We start from the raw sequence: 23,782 nt of genomic DNA, 5'->3' as shown, positions 1-23,782 counted from the left end.
CAGCAGGTGATGACTCAAGTTCTTGGAACCCTGCACCTATGTGGTTGGCCCACACTGAGCAGCTAGCTCCCAGTTTTAGCCTGACCCAGCACAAGTCATTGTTAGCATTAGAGGCGTGAACCAGTCTGGGAGATTTCTCTGTCTTATCTGTTTCTTTCTCTCTCTTTCTGCATTAAAAAAAAAATTCATGATTTTCTTTAACATTATAAAAAAGAGTTGCAGGAAGTACCCGAGCTCAAAGGAAAGGAGGAGAAGCAGAGCAGGGTCACTAATCTTCAAGGAGTAATGTGATTGCTGTACAGAGAGTGACAGAGCTCACTGTATCCAAAACAGGTTGATGTGGTTCTGTTAAGAGTTTAGAACTATGTGAATTAGGCAGAAAATTTCTTCTCTTTGCTCTGGATGTAGCATTCATCAAGATGTCGCTCAAGTTCTAAACTTTTTTGACTTTGATTTTAATCAGTTTTTGTGATAATGATGAACTAAATTCATGTTTGTTTTGAAAGTCACTGACTAGGCTGAGTCATGCACATTCAGTAAATGTTGGTGAACTGAGTTGACCTGAATGCCTTGCTTGATAGAAGAGAGCAAGACATGAGACACATGGGGTCAGTTCAGAAGTCTAACACTGGCAGTCTGTGTGTCCTTGGCCGCGGGACTCAATCTCCAAGACCCAGTTTCCTCATCCCCCATATGGGACGATTTTACCTTAGGCAAAGGTAACAGAATCCAAAGTATTTTGACTGATGTTGTTTCGCTGTTTGTAAGAAAAATCCTACTAGTGAGAGTTATTAATTATAGGAAACTCTGTGTGTGGGTGTGGGAAGGGTATATGTGGTAACTTCATTTTCTACTTAGTTCTTCTGTGAACCTTAAGCTGCACCCTGGAAATAAATTCTAGGAATTAAAAGAAAATGAAATCCTCATTCTAACTCACAGTTCTAGCAAAGCTGAGTTTTATATTATTCTGTGATCATTTTAGGCACGAAACTCTCTGTTAATTGTCAGAATCTCTAATCATGACCAATAAAACATTGTCTAAGTTGATCTTGACAAGACTTCATTTTTAAAAAGAGAGCTTAGAAATAATGGCACCAATCAATTTACAGAAAAATCTGATGAAACCTTAAAAACATGCTTTTGTGTAAGCATTGCCATTTGTATTCTAGTAATGTTTATCATTCAGTGAGATTTAAATCCTCTTGAACACTTAGTGTCACCTCCTATCCAGGTTTGCATGTTGTGGTCCATGTATTGTGGATCCATTTTTAAAAATATTTTATTTATTTATTTGAGAGGTAGAGTTACAGACAGTGAGAGGGAGAGACAGAGAGAAAGGTCTTCCATCTGTTGGTTCACTCCCCAAATGACCACAACAGCCGGAACTGTGCCCATCCGAAGCCAGTAGCCTGGTTCCTCTTCCTGATCTCCCACATGGGTACAGGGGCCCAAGGACTTGGGCCATCTTCTACTACTTTCCCAGGCCATAGCAGAGAGTTGGATTGGAAGAGGAGCAGCCGGGACTAGAAGCGGTGCCTATATGGAATGCCAGCGCCACAGGCGGAGGATTAACCTACTGTGCCAAGGCACCGGATCCTGTGGCTCATTTAATAATTAACATTCATCTTACCCTCTGTAACATCTGTAAGTGCATTCTTTCTATAATTTTCCTGCTTTTCTGCGCATTACATCATTTTTAATTTCAGACCATGATAGATCAAACCCAACAGAAGCAGCCTGGTCTGGGGTTGACTGTGAGGTGAGCACAGTCATACTTTCCTAAGAAGTTCTCTCTCAATTCTCTGAGATTGTCTCTTCTCTTGGTTACACCGACCAAGTTTTACCTCTCCAGAGATGTAAAAGCAAGAATCCTGTCTTGTTGTCGTTGATTTCTCCACAATGTTGCAGTGGGTTCATTTCTGAGAAGAGCAGCGTGGTGGGGGCAAGAGGCGCGGAGTCAACACACAGACCCCGGGAGTCCGGTGAGAGCAGGCTTGAGGCGAGCAGCCTGCAGACTCGTTTATTACAGTTGGTACAACAGCTTATATAGCCAAGACCAGCCAATCTGGTCAAGGGGCGGTCCATACCCCAACCAATCACAGCCTGTTGCCAGGCAGTTTCCACAGCCATCCAATCACAGCCTGTTGCCAGGCAGTTTCAAATCCATCCAATCACAGCCTGTCGCCAGGCAGTTTCCACAGCCATCCAATCACAGCCTGTCGCCAGGCAGTTTCAAAGCCATTCCTGACTAACTGACGCTCGCTTGCCAGTGGCCACCTTGGCATGGCCTTCTCATTCCACTACACTGTCTTTTTCTTTTCTTACAAGCACATCTAGTCTTGTTATAATTGGAGTCAATTAAAGGGGACACTATTTAATATGGAGTCTGTTTCTTTATGAACAAAGTCAGCTTGGTGTTCATCCAGGGTAGCTAATATTTGAGGTTTGCTTTATTTTGCTGAAGTTGTTCTCAAGGCAGTCTCAGTTTAGGACATAGTGCACCAAAACGGGCACCAGAAGATCTTGGCAGAAATCCCCTGGAATAGGTGTTTTGGCACACACTTGCCAGCAATGTCAGAATGCTTGGCTTTGATTCCTTTGTTTCGCTTTTGAGCCAGGTTATACTGATGCCAATCTGGGAGGCCTACGGTGATGGCTCAAGCTCTTGAGTCACTTTCATCCATGTGTCCATGTGGTAAATAGGGATTGACTTTGGTTTCACATGGAGGAAACGGAGGGAAGAAGCTCTGTTTGTTTCATTTTGTTTGCCTAGATTAGCCCTGTGGAAAGAATTAAGCCACATTAGAATTCCTGCCTTATAGGTTTACTTATGGAAGGGAAAAAAAAGCATGTTTTTACCATTTTTTAAAAGATTTATTTATTTATTTGAAAAGCAGAGTTACAGAGAAGCAGAGGCAGAGAGAGAGAGAGAGAGAGAGAGAGAGAGAGAGTCTTACATCCATTGGTTCACGCCCCAAATGGCTGTAAGGGCTGCAGCTGGGCCCATCTGAAGCCAGGAGCCAGGAGCTTATTCCGGGTCTCCCATGTGGGTGTAGGAGCCCAAGGAGTTGGTCCATATTCTACTGCTTTCCCAGGCCATAGCAGAGAGCTGGATTGGAAGCGGAGCAGCTGGGACTCAAACCGGCGCCCATATGGGATGCAGGCACTGCGGGCAGCGGCTTTACCCGGTACACCACAGCGCTGGCCCTGCCTCTTTAGTTCTGATCCTAGCAAAATGTTAAAAATCCATCGAGCTAAAAATTATTGAAAAAGTCACCCAAACAAAAATAAACACAAAAGCCCAAAATCCCTTTTCTGTCTCATCTGAATTTTGTCACCCTGTCCAGGTCTCTTGTTTTCCAAAAATCTCTTACTTCATTTGAAAAACAAAAATTAATAATCTCTCTCTTCCAATGATTTTTTTTGATTATTTAATTGGGAAAAATCTTGTTGCTGATTTAGTTAGAAATTTTATATTTCTGGTCTTTCAAAATGTATGATTTATGTTAACTATTTTATGTTTAGGCAGTTATAATATTATTAGAGTCTATTAAATATTTGAACAGCTGCTGTCATCATTGAGTATTGTGTTTTAGTTTCCAACATTGAGTATTGTGTTTTAGTTTCCAACATGTCTTCAGCGTACTGGCCATAGCGGCCATTTTGGGAGGTGAATCAAAGGCAGACCTTTCTCTCTGTCTCTCTCTCTCTCTCTCTCACTGTCTAACTCTATCTGTTAAATAAAGAAAAAAAAAGTGCTCCTGGAACAGCTAAGCACTCATAGGCACATAAATAAATAAATAAATAAACAAATAGATAAATAAAAGGAAAAGGAAAGAAAAGCAAACAATACAAACATTGACCTTTCCCTTCACAAAGTTAATTCAAAATGGGCCACAAAAATAATGTATAAAACAAATATAATACTATTAGACATAACAGAAAAAAAATCTAGGTGATCTTGGTCTGCTAATAGTTTTCTAATACAATACCAAAAGCACCTTCTATGAAAAGAGGAATTTGGCCGGCGCTGTGGCTCAACAGGCTAATCCTCCGCCTAGCGGCGCCGGCACACCGGGTTCTAGTCCCGGTTGGGGCGCCGGATTCTGTCCCGGTTGCCCCCCTTCCAGGCCAGCTCTCTGCTGTGGCCTCGGAGTGCAGTGGAGGATGACCCAAGTGCTTGGGCCCTGCACCCCATGGGAGACCAGGAGAAGCACCTGGCTCCTGCCTTCGGATCAGCGCGGTGCACCGGCCACAGCACGCCAGCTGTGGCGGCCATTGGAGGGTGTACCAACGGCAAAGGAAGACCTTTCTCTCTGTCTCTCTCTCTCTCACTATCCACTCTGCCTGTCAAAAATAAAAATAAAAATAAAAATTAAAAAAAAAAGAAAAGAAGAATTGAGTAACTGAACTTCATGAAAGTGAAAAATCTCTACTTTGCAAAGGACAATATCAAGTAATGAGAAGAAAAATCATGGAGAAATATTTACAAAAAATCTGATGAAAGAATTAATTAAAATTTTCAAAGAACTCTTAAAACAGCAATGTGAAATGTATAGCATGATTTAAAAGTGAGTAAAATATTTGAACAGAAACTTCATTCAAGAAGATAAATGTCAACTCAAGAGTGAATGTTATGTAAAATATGAACTCCTGCTGATGTTGGTTCAAGGCATGTAAGAAACCCTACAAATTGGATTATTAATTGTAGGAAAGCCTGAATGAGCGTGTGGAAAGGGTTTTGTGGCCACTGTCTATATTTTCTACTTAGTTTTTCTGTGAAAATTAAGCTGCATTTTAGAAATAAATTCTAGAAATGAAATTCTTGTTCTGACAGTTCTAGCAAAGTTGTTTGTATTGTTCTACTATTATAGAATATTCTACTATTGTAGGTTTAACAGTGTTAATCACCTAAATATTTGAACTGAGATCTGAAATACGTGGAATGGGATGTGTGAAAACACTGAACTGAAGGTTGGAAAACTGGTATTCTAAGACAATGTATTTTACTGAAGCATTGGTGACACTATATTTCTTTTTTTTCTTTTTTATCTTTTATTTATGAATATAAATTTCCAAAGTACAGCTTATGGGTTACAATGGCTTCCCCCCCCCCCATAACTTCCCTCCCACCCGCAACCCTCCCCTTTCCCGCTCTCTCTCCCCTTCCATTCACATCAAGATTAATTTTCAATTCTCTTTATATACAGAAAATCAGTTTAGTATATATAAAGTAAAGATTTCAACAGTTTGCCCTCACATAGCAGCACAAAGTGAAAGATACTATTGGAGTACTAGTTATAGCATTAAATCACAGTGTACAGCACATTAATGACAGAGATCCTACATGATTTTTTAAAAAAAAATTGATTAATTTTCAGTGTAATTTCCAATTTAACACCAAGTTTTTTTTTTTCATTTTCAATTATCTTTATATACAGGAGATCGATTCAGTATATACTAAGTAAAGATTTCATCAGTTTGCACCCACACAGAAACACAAAGGGTGACACTATATTTCACTGGGGTATCAATTGCTCATTTCTAAACATCAAAACAAATTTGGGTTAGCTGATCTCAGAGATCCCTTTTATCTTGGATAATATATGAATGTGGGGTTAGTGTTTGGTGTAGCACTTAATATGCCATCTGGGCCTCCTGCATTCTCTGGAAGGGCCTGAGTTTCAGTCTCAGTGCTGCTCTCCATTCCAACGTCCTGAGGATGCACACCCTGGGAGACAGCAGGCAATGACTCACATTTTGGGGCCATGCTACCTATGTGATTGACTTGCATTGAGTTTCCGATTCTCAGTTTTAGTCTGGCCAAGCACCAGTCAATGTGGGCATCAGAGGAGTGAACCAGCAGATGGGAGGTCTCTCTGTCTCATCTTTCTTTCCCAGTCCATCTCTCAACTTTTCAAACAAATTACACAGGGCATTTTTTAAACACTATGTGCATATAAAAAGTAAAGCCAGGACCTCAGCTCAAAGGAAAGGAGGAGAAGCAGAGCAGGGTCACTTATCTTCAAGGAGTAATGTGATTGCTGTACAGAGAGTGACAGAGCTCATTGAACCCAAAACAAATTGGTGTGGTTCTGTTAAGAGTTTAGAACTCTGTGAATTAAACAGAAAATTTCTTCTCTTTGCCCTGGATGTAGCATTCACCTAGAAGTGGAATTGTTCATGTTCTGAACTTTTTTAACCCATTTTTTAATCAATTTTTGTGGTAATCATTAAATAAATCATGTTTATTTTGCAAGTCACTGATTAGACTAAGTCACGCAATAGAGAATCAAAGCAAACTCTGAAAATGTTCCTGAACACAAGTGAAAGGAAAGTCTTGCTTGAGGAAGAGAGCAAGACATGAGGCACATGGGGTCGGTTCAGAAGTGTAACATCAGCAGTTTGTGTGTCTTTGGCCTTGGGACTGAATCTCCAAGGCTCAGTTTCCTCATCCTTCAGATGGAAACGATTTTACTGAGGCAAAGTTAACAGAATCCAAAGAATGTGTAGGGTGTGAAACTCTCTGTTAATTGACAGAATCTCTCTATTCTTGACCAATAAAACATTCTCTAAGTTGGTCTCCACAAGACTAAATTTTTACAAATACAGTTTAGACAAGAGTGTCAATTGTTAAGTCAACAACAGGAGTCACTGTGCACTTACTCCCCATGTAGGATCTCTGTCCTTAATGTGTTGTACATTGTAAATTAATGCAATAACTAGTACTCAAACAGTACTTTACACTTTGTGTTTCTGTGTGGGTGCAAACTGTTGAAATCTTTACTTAATATATACTAAATTGGTCTTCTGTATATAAAGATAATTGAAAATGAATCTTGATGTGAATGGAATGGGAGAGGGAGCGGGAGATGGGAGGGCTGCAGGTGGGAGGAAAGCTATGAGGGGGGGGAGTCACTGTAATCCAAAAGCTGGACTTTGGAAATTTATATTTATTAAATATAAGTTAAAAAAAACAAATACAGTTTAGAAATAATAGCACTAGCCAATTTACAGAATCACCTGAATATACTGGAAAAACATCATTTGTATAAGCATAGTCATTGGTGATCAAGTAACGTTAATCTTTCAGTGAGGTTTAGATTCTCATGAACACAGTGTCACCTCCTGTTCAGGTCAACAAGTTGTGGTTCTTTGAGCTGTGGGTCCATTGAGTGATTTCCCTTCCTCTCCTCCTCTAGTGCATCTGCAAGAGCACTCTTTCTATTATTTCCCTGAATTGCCGCATTATCTCACTTTTCATTTCAGACCATGACAGACCCAAAGCAACAGAATCATCCTTGGCTGGAGTTGAACATGAGGTGAGGGTAGTTTTAGTTCCCCCGTGTTTCCCTCAAATTCTCTGAGATTGTCTCTTTCCTTAAGTACACTGACTAAATTTTACCTCTACAGTGAATCAAAGGAAATAACCCTGTGCCTTTCTGTTCGTGTGAACACATGTGGTTTTTATCCTTAAAGCAGCTCCTATTGCATGTAATGTCTGTTTCATTATGAACATGGTGTGTTGTTTATTGTGAGTAACTAATATTTTAGGTTTCCTTTGTTTGTTGAAGCTGCTCTGGAGGCTGCCTGTGTGTAGCACATAGTACACAAGATGGGCATCAGATCTCATAGAAATCCCCCGGAACAGACACTGTGGTGTGGTAGTTCAGCTGCTACTTTTGACACAGGCATTCAATGACAGAAGCTTGGGTTTGATTCCTGGTTCCATTTTTGAGCAGGTTTATGTTAAAGCTATACCTGGGGTCAGCAGATGATTTCTCAGCTCTTGGGCCTCTTTCACCCATGTGGTAAACCTGGATTGACTTCTGAGTTTCTGATTTGACCTTTTCTGTTGTAGGAATTTAGGGGAGTGAACCAAGATACAGGAAATGGATCTCTTTCTAACTCTCTATTTCTCTCTCTCTCTGCTTTTTTTTTTTTCCAATTACCAATACATAGGAGCAACCCAGTACAATGAAATTACCATTTTCCAAATGAGCACAGGAAAGAATGCAATGCCACTAAAGAATATCTTGTTTTCATCTCTATCATGGAGGCAAAGTCCACTCAGAAGAGAGGATAAAGTGCATCGTTGCTTGACACGTCAGAGAAGCATATTAGCAAGAATGATATAAAGCCTCTGCTAGCCAGTCACAGGGATCCCAGGAAGAAGAGAATGGAGCCAGTTGTGGTCCTGGTGTTGGGTCTCTGCTGTTTACTTCTCCTTTCACTCTGGAAGCAGAATTCCGGGAGAGGAAAGCTCCCTCCTGGCCCCACTCCTTTCCCAATCATTGGAAATATTCTCCAGATAGATGTTAAGGACATCAGCAAATCCCTAACTAAGGTAAGTATTCATTATGCTCCTCCTGTGGCATGCAAAGGGAAAATATATTGACCCTTTTTAAATAAAATCTATTCGTGGATGCAGACTCTTAAAACAGATGATTATAAATCAAAATGCACTTTGTAACCTTTGATGCTTCTTCTACCAATTTCAGGATTTGAGTAGAGAAATATTGGGTCCCTTTAGATTGAATCAAAATAATAAAGTGACAAAAATCGGGAGTACTTCTGACTGTCTTTGAGTTTCAGCCATTTGTCTGCAGGTCAGAGACAAATGAAGCTTCTGATAGAAATGATATTGAATAAGTCATCTACTGTATTTTACATGTGTTTTTTTCAGAATATCTATAAAAATTGAAGTTCTCTGCATAATCAATAAAAACTGGTGTCACTATGGGTTCTGGAGTAGTCTAGGTGAATGAAAGAAAGAAGTAATCATTCAGTGGCCACCTGGTGGCATCAGAATTCTATTAGATTCTGTGAAACCCTGTTGTGTGTGGTCCAGAACGCTACAGGATGGAAGAAACTGCTCCTCTCTTAGATGCTGCTTTGTCATGTCCTGGCCCTGCTTCCGCGGCTTGTTTTCCTTTTCGTCTCCCTAGCCCAGCCTTCTTTCTCTTCTTCTGATTTTCTAATTCTTCTTCTTCCTATTCCTGCTCCTCCTCATTCTTTCTCCTCTTCTTCCTTCTTCTCCCTCTTCTTCCTCTTCTTCTTTTTCTTCTCCTTCCTCTTCTTCCTTCTTCTTCTGATTTCTTTTCTTGACTCAGAAGGCTGAGTGATAGAAACAGAGGGACAGACAGACAGAGTGAGAGATCTCATGGTCAGCCTTATAGCATAACATGTTAAGGCTGTGCTTCTGATGCTGGCATCCCATATGGGCGCCTGTTCAAGGCCAGGCTGCTCCACTTCCCATCCTGCTGCCTGCCAATGTACCCAGGAAAGCAACAGAGGAATATGCAATTCCTTGGGCACCTGTGCCCACGTGAGTGATCCAGAAGAAGCTCCTGGCTTCTGGCATTAGCCTGGTCCAACCCTAGCTGTTTTTCTCATTTGGGGAGTGAAACAGCACATGGAGGATCTTTCCCTCTCTGTCTCTCCTCCTCTTTATAAATCTGCAATTTATCAAGCAAACATAAAAAAGAGATCCCATCTGTTCTTTGACTGCACAAAGGACTACAATGGTCAGAGCTGAGCCAGGCCAACCAAGAGCCAGGAACTCTTCCTTGGTCTTCCATGTGGGTGGCAGGTTTTCTTTCAAGATTTATTTCATTTCTTTGAAAGGCAAAGTAACAGAAATAGAGAGACACAGATAGAAAGACAGCTTGCTTGTTCTCTTTCTGCCTTATTATTTTTTTTTTGACAGGCAGAGTTAGACAGTGAAAGAGAGAGAGACAGAGAGATAGGTCTTCCTTTTTTCCATTGGTTCACCCCCCAAGTGGCCACTATGGCAGGCGTGTTGTGGCTGACGCGCTGCGCTGATCCAAAGCCAGGAGCCAGGTGTTTCCTCCTGGTCTCCCATGTGGGTGCAGGGCCCAAGGACCTGGGCCATCCTCCACTGCACTCCCAGGCCGCAGCAGAGAGCTGGACTGGAAGAGGAGCAACTGGGACAGAATCCGGCACCCCAACAGGGACTAGAACCTTACAGCAACAAATTTCAAACTGGGCTGTGCATTAGACTTTCTTGGGGTGATTTTTAAGAGTATACATCACTAGTGTCATCAATGGGCTAGCTGAGTCAGGATCCTCATGAGAAGGGCTTACCATGTGATCCTAAAGTCGGCTGGGTATTGATTTCAAGCCATAAAGATTGAGTAAGCAGTACATAAGCTTTCTTTACTGCCTACAGGAAACTGGTAATAAATTTGGAATTCTCAACTGCTAGTTTCCTGTTTTATAAAATAGTGCAAATAAACTTGCCGAGTATATTGTTTGAGAATTAAATGTAAACTGCATGCCAATTATCTGGGCCATTGTATGACACATCATAGGTCATTCAATAATGGCATCCATAATAATCCCTATCATATTTAAGTATAAATAGAAATATTTGAATCCATGGCAGAATAAAGAGAAAACATGTGGGTCAGCACTGTGGAGCAGCAGGTTAAAGCCAGAGCCTGAAGTGCCTGCATCCCATATGGGCGCCGATTCTAGTCCTAGCTACTCCACTTTCGATCCAGCTCTCTATATCCTGGGAAAGCAGTAGAAGATGGTTCAAGTCCTTAGGACCATGCACCCACCTGGGAGACCCGGAAGAAGCTCCTGGCACCTGATTTAGATTGGCGCAGCTCCTGCCATTACAGCCATCTAGGTAGTGAACCAGCAGATGGAAGAACTCTCTCTCTATCTCTACCTCTCTCTGTAACTCTTTCAAATAAATTAAAAAAAAAATCTAAAACAAAGAGATAACATAGACAATGCTAATTTCCATCTGAATCACGCTATGTGACCTTCATATACTTTATTTGGTGATATTTGTTTCTCTTCCCAGTTCTCAGAACGCTATGGCCCCGTGTTCACTATGTATCTGGGCATGAAGCCCACTGTGGTGCTGCATGGATACCAGGCAGTGAAGGAGGCCCTGGTTGATCTTGGAGAGGAGTTTGCTGGAAGAGGCCATTTTCCTATGGCTGAAAGAGTCAATAAAGGACTCGGTAAGTGTGCATGTTTGTGTGTGTGTGTGTGTGTGTGTGAGAGAGAGAGAGAGAGTGTGTAACAGTGGTATGGCATGGAGTTGTTAGAAACCAGAGACTTAAAAGCTCCTCAGAGAGAACTTGTCCTTCTATGTGGCTGCTTCATGTCAGCTTCTTCCTACTTGCTGGGATCTCCCTCCTAGTTTCTGTTTCTCATTCTGGCAGGAATCCTTTTCAGCAATGGAAAGAGATGGAAAGAGATCCGGCGCTTCTCGCTCATGACCCTGCGGAATTTCGGGATGGGGAAGAGGAGCATTGAGGACCGAGTTCAAGAGGAGGCCCGCCGCCTGGTGGAGGAGCTGAGAAAAACCAACGGTGGGTGACCCTTACCCCACATCCCTGACTCTCACTGCTCCTTCTCTATGCTGCCCTGGGAAACCTTGCAGGGTGGGCAAGCCTGCATCCTGAGGCCTGGTTGCCTCTCCCATGGTGGGAGGGGCGGTTTGGAGCAGAGAAGTGGGGAGTTTGTGCGTACAGCGTGGTTCTGCGTCTGCGGGTGTGAAAGTTCATTTAGTACTCTCTTGTCCCAAGTCAGTTTCTATAATTTCTAATCAGAAATCATGAATATAAGTTTTGAGTGTATTTTCTGAAAGAATTGAACAGCAATGTTTTCCCCATAGCCTGAATGCTGCTACCTATCACAGAACGCTTCATGGTGGAAACTGGGCAAACGCATATGGTGGCAAAGACCCATCAGCCTCTTAAGGGACAAGAACCGACCCCCAGGGGCGTTCACATCTGCAGGCTCAGCTTCACTGACATGTCTGAGGTTTCCCCAGGCCAGAGCCTATTGCTGGACACCAGTGGTGCTGTGTGCAGTTTAACTCCCTAGGCAATTCCTAACAAAGTTCCTGTCACTATTCTCTATAATCAAACTGTTTGTAGAAATTGCTCTTCCTTGTTGAGTCTACTTCTTCTACTGATTAATTTGAGTAAATATATCCTGTAACCTAATTCTGCACGTATACAAACACTGTTTTGTGAGATGATTTATTTTACAAAATTTCAACTGTTAATAATAGCTGTTTATATTGGCTTTCCTTCGCAGAGAGTGGCTCTCGTTTCTGCTTTGCTTTCTCTCTGTGTTTATTAGATTTTATTTGAGGAATTGTGACATATTTTCCTCCCACCATCAGGTCTACTGCTCTGAAATGTGTTGCTCAAAATGCATCCGATTATCAGTTCAGTTTCCAAATTACCTTGTTTTTTTTTTTAAATTCTCTCTTCTAAGCAAAGTGAAAGACTGAAAATCAGGTTTTCTGTAGATAACACACATATATATACAAATACACAGTTCCCAAGGCTTTTCAAATTATCCTCCACCTCGTTGGGGTAAAATAAAATTTTGTCTAAAAATGTAGAGTACTATAAATATTAAGAAAGCCTGACATAGGAGCAACTAACTCAGGTATCCTAATGTCCTGTACTCTACCATGTATTCTGAACACTTTTAATTAAGATGCCCTTATTGGGGTAGCTATGAATTTATGAGCTCTTTACCTATAAAGTTCTAGTAGATCATTTGATTCTAGCATTTGCACCATAAAAATCTGCCCATTAAAATGAAAATCTGTCCTGGATTTTCATTTGTTTATCAGTAAAATGAGAGACTTGGCTTAACCTATGGGTAAATTTTAAATTTTATTAAAACATCTTTTGATAGTTGTTATAGTTGTACAGAACACTATGTTAGAATCTACTAAAGGGCAGCTTTGCTCAAGTATGTTAAATATGAAAAGGAATTAGAGATATTGGCTGCTTACTTCTCAAGGAAATTCACTGTTTTCATTTAACATTGAAACTCATGATAAAGAAGACTCCAACTATTTTTGCTTCATCTCTCTAGGATGTATGCTTGAAATAAAATAATATAATTCTAATTCTACTCCTTTAACCAAACAAATCCATCCTAAACATTATTTCTTTACCTATTTTTCAATGTTTTTCTATAAAATGAAAATTATATAGACACACACACACTCACATGCATACATAGGGAGAGGGAGAAAGAGAGAGAGAGAGAGAGATAACATCTACTAGTTCCCTCCCCAGATTCCCACATAGCCAGGCCTATAATCGAGCCAGATGTGGGTACTCTATTAGGTCTCCCACTTGAGTGGCATGAACTCAGACATCACCTGCTGATTAAAAGATTCTGAATTGTCAGGAAGTGGAGTTAGGAGTTGGGCCTAGTATTGAATCCAGCACTCTATCTGGAATGCAAATCATCTTAATGGTATCACAAGCATTCATTATAATTATAATTATATTATAATTATAATGCATATCATAAGCATTGCTTCATTTTCTCATTTTTGTTTTTTCTCATGTTGCATGGATGCCTTCAACTTTTAAAATACTTTCTTTTGAATATGTGAATTTACCCACAATTTGTCTCTTTATTTCCTCTCCAATGGTTCAACACATCATTTTCATTGTGACTATCCTATTCATTATTTTATCTGTAAGAAGTTTCCTGGCCCACACTATTTTCTACTCACCATTTCAATGCTTTATTGTCTACAGACATTGCACAGGTAACTGATTCTAGTTTGAAAACTTGAATTACTATTTTAAAGAAGTCTTAATTTTCTTTTCCAAATAGCAGATCTCTTGTGTTAAAATAGTTTACATAAAAACAGTGAATGTGAGTTGAGTATTGGAAATAGCATTATTTAGCCAGCTAGGTTGTAATGGTCAACTCAGCCTTACAGTAAAGTGATGTGTTGATTTCATTTGTGTCACTTTATTTTTTTTTTAACCATTACGGGAATTTGTAGGCAAGACATTGCTTATAATTTCTAAATTACCATGAAAAAAATAACGTGCTTTATATGTATATTTTAATGGTGTTTTAAAATTGCTTTTAATTCTTCAGCCTCACCCTGTGATCCCACCTTTATCCTGGGCTGTGCTCCCTGCAATGTGATCTGCTCCATTATTTTCCATGATCGTTTTGATTATAAAGATGAGGAGTTTCTTAAACTGATGGAAATATTAAATGAAAATGTTAGGATTCTGAGCTCTCCATGGTTGCAGGTGAGAGTGAGATCTTTTGTTCCTGAGAAACCATTTATGTTACTTTATCTGAGAGGTGCAAAGTTCTACATGGACCAAGATGTGAAGAGAATGTTCAGACAGCACAGTCCCCTAGAGCTGATGTTGCTGGACACTCTGAAAGATGATGGAAACTCAGGCTTGTGCTGTGGTGTAGCAGGTAAAGCCACTGCCTGCAGTGCCGGCATCCCATATGGGCGCCGGTTCAGGTCCTGGCTGCTCTGCTTCCAATCCAGCTCTCTGCTATGGCCTGGGAAAGGATGGCCCGTGTTCTTGGGCCCCTGCACCCACGTGGGAGACCCAGAGGAAGCTCCAGGCTGCTGACTTCAGATCAGCGCAGCTACGACCCTTGCAGCCAACTGTTGGAGTGAACCATTGGATAGAACTTTCTTTGCTTCTCCTTCTCTCTCTGAGTAACTCTGACTTTCAAATAAATAAATAAATCTTTTTTTTTAAAAAAAGAAAGATAATAGAAACTTTTATTTACACACAGGAAAACGAGTGTCCAAATATTGGGCTGGTGGTTATGTCCATTATCTTCTTGTCCAGTGATTTTTCCACTAAACTCCAAGCCCTATTTCTATGAAGCTACTTAGATGACTGGACAAAGAATGTCTTTGTCAATCAATGGACATCAATGTCCTTTATTTCTTATAATATCTATTTATTTGAAAGGCAGGATTACAGAGAAAGTGAGAAAGAGAGAGGGAGACAGAGACAGAGACAGAGACAGAGATAATTCTTCCATCTGCTGGTTCACGTTCTGAATGCCCCAAAAACCAGGGTTAGGCCAGGCAGCTGTGAGGAACCAGGGACTTAAATACTTGAGCCATCACAGGTTGTCTCTCAATAGCAGGAAATGAAGTAGCTGGGACTCAATGGAGCACACAATGTAGGTCGCTGGCATTCCAAGCAGTGGCTTTACATGCTGGACCACAATGCTCTGATTTCCTATTATATTTCAAAATTTTTAGCTAAGGATTTATGTAAAAAATGAGATTAATAAAAGGCAGATATTACACTATAAAATTATGTGTGCCTCTAGGAAATGACTTTCATCTTTGATTTTGAATTCTCTCCCCAAATATTTCTATAAGTATATGGAACTACCATATTTTTAAATAAAAGTTTCTCCCTGAAAATGGCAACCATATTTTATTCATATTTATAGCTGTAATTCCTAAATTGGCATGCAAATATATATGTGTATATATATGTATATAAATATATATAATTCAACAAATTATTGTTTTCTGCTTTAGGTCTGCAATAATATCCCTGCTCTCCTTGATTATTTCCCGGGAATTCATAAGACCTTACTAAATAATTCTGATTATGTGAAAAATTTTATTATGGAGAAAGTGAAAGAACATCAAAAATTCCTGGATGTTAATAATCCTCGGGACTTTATTGATTGTTTCTTGATCAAAATGGAGCAGGTAAATTATTCACAACAATTCATTATTTGATTTATTTTGTATTTTGAGGTTCATCCAATAATTCTGTATCAACAATGGATGTTAAAATGATCAGGCTATTTTGACAAGCACTTTAAATATCTATTGTAAGAATAAACTTTTAGTATTCTGAAAAATATTAAGGGATTTCACATAAAGTTTGTGGAAATAAAGATTTAAAAAATAAGTTTACTTTAGTGTATAAAAGGAAGCTTATGCTTTGTAAAAATAATGTACATTTCCATAAATGTTTTTAAAGATACAGAATATAAAATTAAATTGTTAAATGGTTAGAATACCTGGGTCTTGTTCTTTAGATGAAAAGAATCTACCCATGGAGGAACATAATGCACGTTTCAGATGAATTGGAAACAATCACAACAACTAAAAATCACTGACTATCATGCTGTAATGTGAAGTGACATCATCACTGAGCAAGTGTAAGGGAGAGGGGCACGTAGCTTAGCCTGGGAGGGATTTGTGCATATCCTGCACATTGAAGGAGGTCTTAGAAATCTGCAGTGCAGGACAGGAGAGAGAATTTCAGATGAAATGAGTCATGTGTGCGAAGGTGTTCAGTGTGCAGTGGGAAAGAGTGGGTGGAAGGAAGACAAAGACTTAGCTCACTGTAACACAGTAAGTTGTGCAGAGGTGGAGAGAGAGGTTGGTGTCTAGGTGTGAATCACGTCGTCACTGCACTGTTTGTGTACAAAACTACTTGTTCCCTATTGCATTACCTTGGCACCCTGGCCAAAAGTCAGTTGGACATAAATCTAAGTTTGTTTGTGGGCTGTCAGTTCCACTACATTGACCTTTGGGTCTGTCATCATGTCTGAGTATCAACTTGAAGTCTTAATTACTGTAGTTTTCAAGTAAAGAAGTGTGAGACCTTTAAGGTGGTTGTTCTTCGAAGCTAATTTGGCTATATTAGGTTCCTTGAATATCAATATAAATTTTAAGATAAGCTTGTAAATTTCTACTAAGACTCAGTGAATATTTAGAGGGATTGCATTAAATCTTTGCAATAAATCTTTTCAACTATTTCATATACAAATTGAGGGAAAATTCACATGAATATATGTTCATCAGGGATATTGATCTATAGTTATTTTTTCTCTGTTGTATCTTTTTCTAGTTTGTTATGATGATGTTGGCTTCATAGATGAATTTTGGGAAGATTCCCTCCCTTTCAATCGTTTTGAATAGCTTGAGAAGAATTGGAATTAGTTCATCATTAAATATCTAGTGTAATTCAGTAGTGTATCCATTCAGTCCTGAGCTTTTCTCTGCTTGGGAGAGTCTTTAGTACTGATTCAATCTCTGCCTTGGCCACTGGCATGTTTAGGTTTTCCATATCTTCATGGATCAATTTTGATGGATTGAATGTCTCAAGGAATCTACCCATTGCTTCTAGGTTTCCTGATTTGTAGGTGTAAAACTCTTTGTAGTAATTACTGATTATTCTTTTTAGTTCCTTTGTCATCTCTGATTTTTTTATTTGAGTTATCTCTTTTTTTGATTAGATGAGCCAATTGCATATCAATTTTACTTTTTCAAAAAATGGGTTCTTCATTTCACTGATCTTTAGAATTTTATTTTGGATTCGTTTTATTTGTTTCTTATCTAATATTAATTTGTTCTTTCCTCCTACTAATTTGGGATTTAGTTTGTTGCTATTTTGTTAGGTTCTTGAAATGCATTGATAGCTCATGTGCTTAGGGCCTTTCCAGTTCCTTGATGTAGGCATCAATTGCTGTAAACTTCCCTCTTAATAGTACCTTGCTGTACCCCATAGTTTTTACATGTTGTATTTTCTTCTTCATTCATTTCCAGAATTTTTTTAATTTCTCTTTGATTTCTTCTGTGACCCACTGCTCATTCAGGAGCATGTCGTTCAGGCTCCAAGTATTTGCATATGCTCTTGAGATTCTTGTGTTGTTCATTTCCAGCTTCATTCCATTGAGGTCAGAGATGATGCATGGCATGATTTTAATTATTTTGAATTTGCTGACCCTTGCTTTATGGCTTAGCATGTTGTCTATGCTAAAGAAGTTTCTATGCACTGGAGAGAATAATGTGTATTATGAGCTGTGGGATGAAAAGTTGTGTAAATATCAGTTATTTCCATTTGGTTCATAGTGTCATATAGCTCTGCTATTTGTTGATTTTCTGTTGGTTGATCTGTCCATTGTTGAAAAGGAGGTGTTTAAGTTCCCCATTAGTATTGTGCTGGAGTCTATGTCTTCCTTTAATCCATTAGTATTCATTTTAAATAGCCAGGTGGCCTATAATTTGGAGTATATGCATTTATTCTAGACACATATTCCTGTTGAATTGATCCTTTAATCATTACCTAGTGCCCTTCTGTCCCTTTTAACAGTTTTTATGTTAAAGTCTATTTTTCTGATATTAGAGTGGATACCCCGGCTTTTTTTTTTTTTTTTTTGCTTTCCATTAACATGGTATATATTTTTCTATCTTTTCACTTTCAGTCTGCATGTGTCTTTGTTATTGAGGTGTGTTTCTTATAGGCAGCAAATAGATTGCTCTTGTTATTTAATCCATTCCACCCATTTGTATCTTTTAACTGGAGAGCTGACGCCATTAATATTCAAGTTACTACTGATAAGTAATGACTTGGCCCTGCCATTTTTCCATTAATATTCCTGTTGTTTACTTTGAATTTCCTTCTTAGTTTTACTGGGACATTTTCTCCTTCACATTCCTTCATAAATATGACTATTTTTCTGTGTTTCTGCGCATAGCTCCTCCATAGCATCTTTTGTATATTCAAAATGACACTCACCCTCTCTTAACCAGTTGTCAGGCAATGTTGTGGGGTGTATTGGGAAGGAGAAATGTGCACCCTTTTTTTCCACTACATTAGCAGATACTGTGTTCCCAACTGGCCACCGGGCCAGATTCTCGCCAGACTGTGTCTCCACAGCTATATGGTCAGAAGCATGGGCTGCTGCAGTCTGATCTCACCCCACGTTCCAAAGCTGTCGTTTTTCTAGGCTCTCAGCTGCTGAGGTCCTGTGTTGTGTCCATGCTTGTGCTATGTGTCCACGCCCTCCACAAAGATCTATGTGTCCCTCTTTTATTTGCAGACTTTTCTACTGCAGTTTTCCCTAACTCTGCCCTGGAATGCAGTAACTTCACTTTTTTTTTTTTAAAACTACCTTTCCATCTTTCCCTAGAATAGTGCCGCAAGCTCCCTTTCTATTCTGCCAACCTGAGCTTTACTGCAAATGCTTTCTAAAAATCTGTAGAGATGATTTTTTTCACATTCTTATAATGTGTTTTTCAACATCGATTGCTTTTCTTTAAGCCACCTATGCATTTCTTGGGTAAAATCAATTTGATCAAAATGCGTAATCCATAAAGATGTTACAGTGTGGTAATAAACTAATCATTTAAAGAGGAGCAACAGTTGGTGGCATTAAGCACAATCAGTTTGTTTTGTAACTATCACCACCATCCATACCAGAATTATTTTATTCTGCAAAACAGAAACTTCATATCTATTACATAATAATTGCTTGTTCACCAGTCCCTGCCAACCACCATATTACCTACATTTTTTTTAAGATTTATTTATTTTACTTGAAAATCAGAGTTACAGAGAGAGAAGGAGAAGCAGAGAGATAGAGAGGTTTTTCATCTACTGGTTCACTACCCAACTCGACATAATGGCCGGAGCTACGCCGATCCGAAGCCAGGATCCAGGAGCTTCTTCTGGGTTTCCATGCAGGTGATGGCTTGTGCCATCTTCTACTGCTTTCCCCAGCCATAGCAGAGAGCAGAATAATGCCGCGGACCGGCTCTCGCGTAGACACCAGACCCGAGGGAGAACGGGGGACGAAAGCACAGGAGGAACAGAAATCGGCTAGGGGAATGACAGACAGACACACACACTTTTTGAGCATGCTGTTGCTGCAGTTGTCTGCCTGCAGTTGTCTGTCTGCAGTTTATTGGCGGGAAAACCAGGGTTTATATAGGGAAGCTTACATTGCTGAAGACAAAAGAAATTCCAAGATTACAAAAACTTGTTAAGGCTAATGGGGTTACATGATTAACTTTACAAGAGACACAGGGAGACATTGTGGTGATGATTCGCAGTCCTACTTTTAAGAAAAGGTAAAGGTCAGGTTACTAGTTAACCTCTCATTAGGAGAACCTGGGACAGGGGAGTTATCAGATGGTGGTGCTTGTTAGCCCAAGTTTCATATATCACCTATGTAAGATTGAATGTAGCTTTCTCATCCCCATGTTGCTTGAACCTGATAACCCGGGACCTAAATCACACCTCAGCTCTCTAAAGCTAACACCTCAGCTCCTTTTGTTTTATCTTGTCTAGGGTGTGCTGTTTTTTGTCAGTGTTTAATGCCTCCTCGTAAATTGCCCTAATGACTGGTGGGCCAAAGTCTAAAGTGCTTTTTGTTGATTTTTGTGAAATGCTTATTGGCACTACTTGACTCCCTTGTTTCTAATCATGGTGCACTTGTCCTAACGCACTACGTGGCATAACTACTAAATACAAAATCACTATTAATGTTGAGACACATTGCCTTATTAACCAGCAATAATTAGGTCTTCCACTTCTTGTTACGTAGCCGAAAGTCTTTACAACCCTGGGCTACACAGAAGCCGCTCGAGGCCACACCCCACAGGGTTCTCACCTCGTCCCTGCAGCGTGGACTTCCAATGTAACATTTTGCTACATGGGCGTCACAACAGCTGCTGGGCCCAGCAGTTCCCCCTTTTTTTAATTTTTAAGACGAAGTTCAAAGACCTCCTGCTGGACATCCTGCAATGAGCTAAATAGAAGCTTTAAGATTCCAGGAAGAAAAAGAATTATTAGCAAAACTACCAATGCCACTATTCCTATATATATGAGGTAGTTTTTCCAAGTTATGGGGTTTAGGCTTCTGATTCCTGCTTCTAAGCTTGCAGCTATACTCTGTAAATTCCCTATTTGCAACCTAGATTGACTAACGGCAGCTATTTCCTTTTGCAAAGCATGTAAATCATGTGTAACCTCATTATCATGCCATACACCCTGTAAGTGTGCTTTTATTTTCTCCCAAGGTTCTGAAGTATTGTATGGTAGCGGAGTAACACAGATTGACTTAAAATTACTATGACAACGAGCAGAAAACTTTGTTTGCAGATTAGCAACATCCTGTCCCAAAGCCAAGACTACTTCCTCTAACACATTTATTTTTGCTTCTAATTTCTGATCTATTGCCTCTTGTGTAATTAATGCCATGGTAATATTTTTATTTAATGTATTGACATAGTGAGCAGTTTGAATTTCCTGAACTAAAGCAGTAGTTGCAATCGCAAAAGTAGTGATAATAGTAATTAAAGTAGTAATTCCTAAGATCAAGGCAGCAACAAAGCGTTTCGGACGTAAAAGCCCACTTAACAGATCTAATACTTGTAAAGCAGAATTATCATACCAATTCTCTTCCCCTAATTCAACAGGTAGCAGCACAAACAGCGGTCTACGCACCAACAGTATGGTAGTAAAATTCTTAGGCTCAGCAGAAGTAATACAATTTGTCATTTTACATGCAGCACAAGTAATCTTATATGAACGACCTTCTTTTGTTATTTTTACAGCTTCAGTTTGAGCTAACAAGATAGCACTAGGATAAGCTACACATGCTTTAACCGCAATAGGCTGTGAAAAAGTTTGATTGGGTTGTTTCTCTAACAACATATTTGTAGCAGCTGTTAAGCGAAATAAATCAGTATGTTTACGAGTTACATTATCCTTTGTTGCAAACCAAGTAGGTTCTACAAAGCCAGGAGAAAACCATCGCCGTAAAGGTTTTCCCGGTTTAAGATAAGCATAATTATGAAATTTATTACTCTTTTTTTTAAGTACTTTTCATAATTTCCATCCCCAGGATTTGAATTAGAAAAGTCCCAAATTGTTATGTCACCACCCTCAGGTTGATACCAAGCAGCAACAGAAAATCCACAAGATAACCAGGTTGGGAATTTAGTTAAAGACGATAACCACGTCTTATCTGGGTTTTGATACTTTTTTACACATGGCGTGAGTGGCAGATCAATCTCTGAAACATGTGTAAAGCTGTCATTGAAATAAGGAGCCTGAGCCCCTAATGTTTGAATTTGTGTTTCCCAGACCCACCGTTTACCGGGATTGTCGTGGTCTGGACTGTCAGTTAGGAAAGTTTTATAGCTCGTGGTGAGACAACCATTAGGAACTTTACCTTGCAGCGTAAGACAAATTGGCAATGAGTCTGCTCTCCCTTCAAAGGAAATTATAGAGGAGGAGGAGACTCTTGCGTTAGAGTCCTGTATGCCGCCTAACCGCAATGAATCATTTGTTAACACTTTTACGGGTTCCCTATCCAACCACCCCACAGGCTGTACAATGGGAGGATTAGGAACATAAGCCCAATATGAAGTCCCCTCAGTTTTTGGAGTTGAAATCAAGGCAAGAAAAGCCACAAAAAGATAAGAGGTTGTACGAGGCTTCTTTTGTTCAGCGAGAAGTTCCTTTGCCTTTCGAGCTAGGTGACGGATCATCGTCCAAGTGATTTTCTGCCTCTGCTGGACTATTTCCAATTTCTTCATCTGATGTTCCATGCGTTTTCTCTGCTTCTTCCAGCGTCGCTGCTTGCGGCGCTGTGCCGGGGGCCTCCCTGATGAGCCTATCTGGGATCCAGACAGGAGAGTCTGCATCCTGTGGAAAAACACAAGCATAACCTCGCCCCGAGGTGATTAGCACATCCGGACCTTTCCACATTCCTGTTAAGAGGTCTTTCCAGAGAACTTTGGGCAGGGGGGTCTTATAGACCTCCCTGTCCCAGTGTCGTAGGGCTGCTGTAAGGCCCTTTTCATCAGCATTTAAATGATTTAAAACAAACAATGAATGAGACAGTACATGATGAGGTGAGAAATAAGAATTAGCAGTTTGAAGGCGTTTCAATTGTAATTTTAATGTTTGATGAGCTCTTTCAATGATTGCCTGTCCTTAAGGAATTCCTTATAAGGAATTCCCGTAATATGAGTTATGTGCCACTGGGCACAAAAATTTGCAAATGCTTTAGAAATATAAGCTGGTCCATTATCAGTTTTTATTTGAGAAGGAATGCCCATAATTTGAAAACACTGAATTAGATGTTGAATAACATCTTTTACTGCTTCTCCCGTTCTGGCAGAAGCATGCACAAAATGAGAAAAAGTGTCAACAGTCACATGTACATATCCCAACTTACCAAAAGAAGACACATGAGTTACATCCATCTGCCAAATAATGTTAGCTTTTAAACCTCGGGGATTTACACCCATCTTTGGAGGATGATATACGGGGGGACAATGAGTACATTGTTTTACAATCTGTCTTGCCTGTTCTCTAGTAATAGAGAACATTTTTCGCAAAGAGGCTGCGTTTTGGTGATGAATGTTATGACTCTCTAACGCCTCCTGCACTGTAGCTACAATAGGCTGAGTATGCATATCAGCTATGGCATTTCCTTCTGCCAGAGGCCCTGGTAATTTACTATGGCCCCTTATATGTCCTATGTAAAACTTTGCCGTTCTTTCCCTGATTAACTTTTGTAATTGTCTTAATAAAATAAGAATGGGTGATTTTCCTGATAAGAGAGCTGTCTCTAGAGCCGGAAATAAATTAACCACATATTTAGAATCTGAATAAAGGTTAAATGGTTGTGAAAATTTTGTAAAGGCCAAAATGACTGCTTTTATTTCCGCCTGTTGGGCAGAGGTTTTTTCACCACTCTCAACATACACACCGTGCTCTTTAGAATAAACCACAGCACAACCTGAAGATGACCCATCAGTAAAAATATTTTGAGCTTTAGCTAAGGGTTGTGGCGAAAACCAGACTGGAAATACCAATTCTACATGTCTTGCAAATTCTATAATAGGATGTTTTGGATAATGATATTTTATCTGCCCTGTATAGTTTTGCAGCGCTATGACCCAATCTTCATTATTTTGCATTAGCTCCTCTACTTGATTTTTATTGTATGGTGTGACAATAGTGGCTGGCTCCTTACCAAACAATTCTTTAGAGCGAGCTCTACCTTTGGTAATTAATAAAGCACATAAATAAGGATAATCTGCAAGCATTTTTGTCTGTGTATGAGGCAAGTGAAGCCATTCCAAGACTCCCTCCTGCCATAGGCAAGCTGTAGGCGTATAAGCTGTGGAAAATATTAACAG

The 23,782-nt window shown here is 39.7% G+C and overlaps 1 protein-coding gene across 1 annotated transcript in view; it reads left to right on the top strand.

The window, feature by feature from the left end:
• Positions 1 to 8,114: 8,114 nt before the first annotated feature.
• LOC133775752 (cytochrome P450 2C16-like) overlaps positions 8,115 to 23,782 on the top strand; it is a 40,708-nt gene continuing 25,040 nt past the window's right edge. The window contains exons 1-5 of the mRNA XM_062214262.1: positions 8,115 to 8,347; positions 10,838 to 11,000; positions 11,205 to 11,354; positions 13,918 to 14,078; positions 15,359 to 15,535. Coding sequence (XP_062070246.1) covers positions 8,180 to 8,347; positions 10,838 to 11,000; positions 11,205 to 11,354; positions 13,918 to 14,078; positions 15,359 to 15,535 — 819 coding nt within the window. The 5' untranslated portion in view covers positions 8,115 to 8,179. The remainder of the gene's footprint in view (positions 8,348 to 10,837; positions 11,001 to 11,204; positions 11,355 to 13,917; positions 14,079 to 15,358; positions 15,536 to 23,782) is intronic.

This window comes from Lepus europaeus, chromosome 17, assembly GCF_033115175.1.
Source record: "Lepus europaeus isolate LE1 chromosome 17, mLepTim1.pri, whole genome shotgun sequence".
Classification (NCBI taxonomy): domain Eukaryota; kingdom Metazoa; phylum Chordata; class Mammalia; order Lagomorpha; family Leporidae; genus Lepus; species Lepus europaeus.
The sequence above is the reverse complement of the archived record's forward strand: the minus strand, read 5'-3'. Positions and strand labels throughout refer to the sequence as shown.